Source organism: Buceros rhinoceros, unplaced genomic scaffold (assembly GCF_000710305.1).
Source record: "Buceros rhinoceros silvestris isolate BGI_N320 unplaced genomic scaffold, ASM71030v1 scaffold29150, whole genome shotgun sequence".
Taxonomy (NCBI): Eukaryota; Metazoa; Chordata; class Aves; order Bucerotiformes; family Bucerotidae; genus Buceros; species Buceros rhinoceros.
In genome coordinates this window covers 3,189-8,760 of record NW_010389459.1, presented here as the reverse complement: position 1 = coordinate 8,760, position 5,572 = coordinate 3,189, and the positions used below count along the sequence as shown (strand labels likewise).

At 38.0% G+C, this 5,572-nt stretch overlaps 1 protein-coding gene across 1 annotated transcript; it reads left to right on the top strand.

The window, feature by feature from the left end:
- Nucleotides 1–2,427: 2,427 nt before the first annotated feature.
- BAG1 (BCL2-associated athanogene) lies at nucleotides 2,428–4,225 on the top strand (the record flags this gene model as incomplete). Its single annotated transcript, XM_010134417.1, has 4 exons — nucleotides 2,428–2,556; nucleotides 2,729–2,811; nucleotides 3,513–3,626; nucleotides 4,118–4,225. Coding segments are annotated over 4 exons (434 nt in total), but the record flags the coding sequence as incomplete, so codon positions are not given.
- Between the last annotated feature and the right edge of the window lie 1,347 nt (nucleotides 4,226–5,572).

Sequence of the window (5,572 nt, the reverse complement as noted above, 5' to 3'; positions counted from 1 at the left end):
CACTTGAGCTGATCCAACAGAAGGAAGGAAAAGCCCAAACCTTTTCCTATGTAAGCGAGATGACCTAACTCACTGCGCACGGGTAGGTGGGCTGTGAGGGTGATGGTGGGCAGCACAGGTGACAAGGCTGTTCCTGCCAGAAAGCACAGACCAGAGGTCGCGTTTTTGGCAGTAATCTTCATCTAGGTGAACTACATCGCTGAGGTCAGCGCTGTATGTCAGAAGCAGGTGCTGCTGTATGGGCTCTTGTTTGGTGAATAAGCTTGAATGTTTGTGGTCAGTGAGCTGCAGACCTCCCACAGAGAGTGGTGGTTTCTTCAGCACGACAGTCGGGTGCTGACCTGATGAACTGGGTTACTCATGACATGACTGAATCTTTTTTTCCTTGGAAAGAGAAATAGGAGGGGGAAGAAGAAGGTGGGAGGGAAGATGTGGTTAGATCTGCATATAAGTGTAAAAAGTTACTGCAAAGAAGTAAGAATAGCGTGGACTCCACTGTTCTTAAAAATAAGATGGGAAATACCATGGTTAAGTTTTGATGAAGTGGATCTAGGTGAGCAGTTTTATCCCAGAGTGTTTGGTGAGGAACTTTGTGAAATATTCTGTTTGAATCTGCATGATTTGTGTGCTCATTGATGCCTTCAGAGAGTTCCATTTGATCCAAGGGGTTATCACTTGCAAAGATGACAATAACTCAATGGTATTAACATATTTGTAACTCCAACATCTTGCTGCTTAACAACAGCTGCCCTATCTTATCTCTCCAATTGTTTTTTTTATCTATCATTAATAACTAGGGAATAGAAGTCATTATTCATCTTTGTATTCAGCTGTCTGATTTATACCTGTTGCTGGCAGAGCACAAACGTTTTTTGTTAAAGTTTTGTGTCCGTGAGTGAAAGTGGGTAAAGATAAAGAGAAGGATTAAGAAAGAGAGTGGTAGTAGACCCACATGTATCATTTGACAATCTGCAAGAAACTAAATTGACGTGGTTTTTTAAATGTATTTAGGCTTTTTAAAAAAATTTAAAAAGGCTTTGGAATTTTATGCTAGTAGGTACTTTCAGTTAATATTGTCATTTACTGAAGGCAGCTGATAAGCTCTGATGCCAGTTCTAACCCATGAGGAATTCTTTCATGGTGATTTCACTCTGCTGTGAATTTACAGTAACATTTTTGCACAGTCTGCCCAAAGTGGTACTCATAATTTATATTTCTATTGCTAGGCTAGCTGTTCTCTTCCCCATTTGCTGTTTGGTTTTTTCTGTCAAGTAAAGCCAGGCGCAGCCTTACATGAAGCAGTTGTATATATTGAAAAAAATTTGTGAAATATATTGAAAAAAATTTGTGAAATATATTGAGGTTAGGACCTAGTTTTTATATATATTTTTTTTTTCCCAAAATGAATTGGGGAGAATGTCTGTTTGTGGAAAATGTTGTGGGGAGAGTTTGTATAATGTGATTTTTGAGCTTAAAACCACTTTGGAATTAATACTGTTGGAGTTTGCTAGTTTTTGAGGCCACAGTGTCACTCTTCATCTGACTGTAAAGCTGGAATGTTTTGAGATAGATGTTTCTAGCACTCTTCTTCGTAAAAGATATGCGCTCTTCAAATTAGTGGCATGAGAATAGTTTTTTTTTCCTGGTATTTGTTAAGGAGTTCTCTGTTCCTGTAAAGTAAAAATGCCTGTCTTGATTTCCCTTGCAGCCAGCAGTGGCTGATTCCTGTGGGTGCTTTCAGATGGAGAGGCCTTAAGTGGGTGGGAGCAGAGGTTATAGAAAGGGTCTATTGCACAGCGGAAGTTAATAGACATACCGATTTTTTTCAAGAACTGCCTGCTGTTTGCATCTGAATAAGATGCTTATAAGTGGAAGGCGATACACAGTCTGCGAGGCTGCATATCAGCAGTATTATGTGGAGAAATAATGTCTGGAAATTGAGAATTCTCTCAAGTGGCTGTTGGAGGGGAGACAAGGTAGACTTTGAGCTCTTGCTCCTCACGTCCGAGGAGAAGGGAGCCATAAATTGTCTCATATTCCCCAAGACTCATGCCATTAAAAGTTCCTACAAGTAGTAAGTGGAATACACCAAGAAGGCGTGGGCTTTCATGCTTTAGCTTGTGGCGTGTTGGGACACCATCTGCTCTCTTGAAAAGAGACTGGGGGTAATATTTAGCAGGAGCGTTATGTTAGTAGAATACACCTGATCAAACTCTTTGGGTTCTTAGAGTGTCAACTAGAATTTTCAGCTGAGGTAAGTCACTCCAAGAGGAAGGAAATGCAGTAGAATCCTTTGAAAATTATGATTGTACATGAAAATCAGTGATTTGAGAACTTTTTCTTTCATGGAAACAAATATTAGAAACAGATTTCCTGCGGTATTTTCTAAGTAACAAAAAGTATCACTGTTACTCTGGTTTTTGATAGGTAATGAAAAGCACAGTATTCGGGTTGCTTCTCAGCAAGAAGATGGTGAACCTACACTACAAGACATGGCTGTACTTATTGAACAAGTCACTGGAGTTCCAGTTCCTTTTCAGAAACTCATATATAAAGGTAACTTACACATTGGTCTCTGTTTCTTACAGATGATGGTGGTACCTTTTGTCGTGATGACTTTCAGGTGTCTGTGTTTTGAATGTCAAAAAGACTTTCTAAGGCCACTAGCTATATTTTTCTTAACATTTCTTCTATTTTTTTTTTCCCCCCTCTCTCATTTTCCATTTAGGGAAGTCTCTGAAAGAATTGGAACAACCCTTGTCAGCACTTGGTGTTAAAAATGGTTGCAAAGTCATGTTGATTGGGAAAAGGGTAAGTGCTGACTTTGTACTTTTTTACTTAAACTACTGTAATTTCTGTCAGTGATTCAGCTGCTGAACACAGAAACAGATTACAGCATAACCCTGATCTTGTAATCCGTGAAGCTGAGTTCAGTCTCACATTGTACTGCTAATAACTGCAGTTTGTACAGTTCTGAAATTACATTATTGACTGACTTCTGCCTGACATTATTGACTTGTTGCTTATGCTATTGCTTGTCAGTGCTCATGAACTTTTTGTGCAGATAAGATAATCTTATCTGCTCATCTTTCTGTAGTGTTTTGGTTGTTTTTTTTTTTTTTTAAATAAAAGCTGTAGCTACTGAGTCTCCTGGGTAATTTCTAATGAAATTATTTGTGCCTGGCTTTGCTAAGTAGAGGACAACGTACTATCTCATGATATAAATGTTACCTCTACTGTAAAGATGCTAAGCATGTATTTTTCCTTTTTCCCTTCAAATTAATCTCATTTATTGTGTTTGTATGCATTGCTGCTTTGGCTGTGTTTGTAATTAAGCTTTGGAAGAAGCTTATGTGATAAGTATTACAATATGGAAAGAATATCCACAGTGTAGCACGTGTTTTATGTCAGCAGAAACCTTCACGTCTGTATTACTACTGTTGCTGCTTTTTTAGCTGTAGAGTGTCTCTGCTTATTCTGTAGTTGTGAATGTTGTACTTTTGAACACACAGAATAGTCCAGAAGAAGAGGCCGAATTAAAGAAGTTAAAAGATTTGGAGAAGTCAGTGGAGCAAATAGCTAATAAGTTAGCGGAAGTTAATAAAGAGTTCACAAGTATCCAGAAGGTATGCTGGTTTTGTACAGTTTTGTATCTTTCCAAACAGTTTTGTACATACATGTATTTTTAAAAAAGACTGTTTAAAGGTTTTGAGTAGTCAGTAATAGACTGACCCTTCTGTGGGGCAAGGGTCCTGTAAAGTTCTTACTGACTTTCAATGCTATTTATGAGTTTGCGAAATACAGACATGGCACTGTTTGGAAAAAGGTAAATATTGGTGCATATTGGATAATTATATTCTTCAGATCTGTATAAACATAAAGAGTTCTCTGAGTCCAAAGGAAAATGTCTTGTTACTTGTTTAAGTCAACCTGGCAGATCTTACATTTAGCATTTCAAGGACTGATAGAATACAGACTGAGACTGGAGTCTTTAAAACTAAAGAAGTAGTAAGAGATGTTTTCTGCTGAGGTGGATTGACGGATTTTCTAAGCTGAGTATTCTGTAGGGTGTGGAGTAATTTTGTCTTCTCTCTTTTTTTTTTTTTTTTCTCCTTAGGGATTTTTAGCGAAGGATCTCCAAGCAGAAGCACTAAAACAGCTGGACAAGAGGATAAAAGGAACTGCAGAGCAGTTCATGAAGACCCTGGAACAGATTGATGCTATTGTAAGTAAATTAGCACAGAAGAGTGCCAAATCCCAGGAGGAACTTACTGTTAAGAATATATCTTTCTTGTAATTTGTTTCACATTTTAAAATGCTTGAAGATTTATTTTGGCTTTGAAAATTAGTTAATTGGTTTGCTCATCTTTTCTTTAATATCCAGCTCTTGCCCTGCATGTCTCCAAAAGACTTCTTGGCAACATCTCTTTCTAAATGGTGACATTAATGCCTGTGTATGCCTCCCCATTCTCCAGAAGAGCTTCATGTGGGGCAGCAGCCTGTTAAGACTACCTGAAATGGGTATCCTTTACTCAAGTTTTACCCTTTTAGTTTGTCTTGGCAAACTTTCATGTTAAACTTCACGATAACAGTAAAGATCTGGGGGAAAAAGAACCACAGATACACTTTGTGTTCTATATTGCATAGGAACAACTAGGTCCTGAAGATTGAAGAATTTTCTGGTCAGTCGTATGTGGACTGACAGTGCTTTTATTTGAGATGCCTTTTATTTGAGGGCTGGATTCTTTCTTTGGAATGTATTGGGGTATATCCAAGTGCTTCACAGTCATTAATGGATCATAACCTATTAACATATTTTCAGAGCGTAATATATATCTTCCTGTATGATGTAGTAGCTGAGAGCTAGGTGAGAACAAGGGATTTGTGCACAGATAAACAGAAGTTGTGGCAAGTAGGGTATTTCCTTACTCAGTTTCTCTTACTGCTGCTGTTCATTCTCTGTACACCTCGTTATACAATTACGGTGCATATCATGATCATAATACCCTGCTCTGAAGGAAAAGTACCGCTTTTCTCTGGTAGTGGTGTCTGTGAGTCTACTCCTGTGTAGAGTGACCTTTAATGCAATTGTTTCAGAAAGATTCCATGCAAATTCCTATAACTGGTGAACCAAAGGCAGTTTAACTGATGGACACTTAAAAGTTTAGCAACAGACTAAATCAAAGAGTAGTAGTTGGAATTGGCCATCATTAACTGCTATACAGTATGGATGTGTTCCTAGGAATGATGGGAAGCTCTTCATCCTTTCATATCGTGCACCTTGAATGGTAAAGTAGCCTTTGCAGTTTGTAGTAGCCAACTTTTAAAAAATAAATTAAAAATTGTAATATTCTAAGTATTTTAAAGTCTTAAAATTTCTCTTTCTTCTGCCTTGTATAGAGGGAAATATTTTGCTGACAGTTCCTGAATGCTGTTAGACGTGCAGACTTCGTGTAACTGATTCCCTGCTTGAAGTGGCAGGTTTACTGTGTGTTAAGGTGTAAACTGTTGTAGCCGGGTGGGGTTAAGGTTTATTTATGGTCCCTTCAATTTCTGTTACTAAGTCCTATTT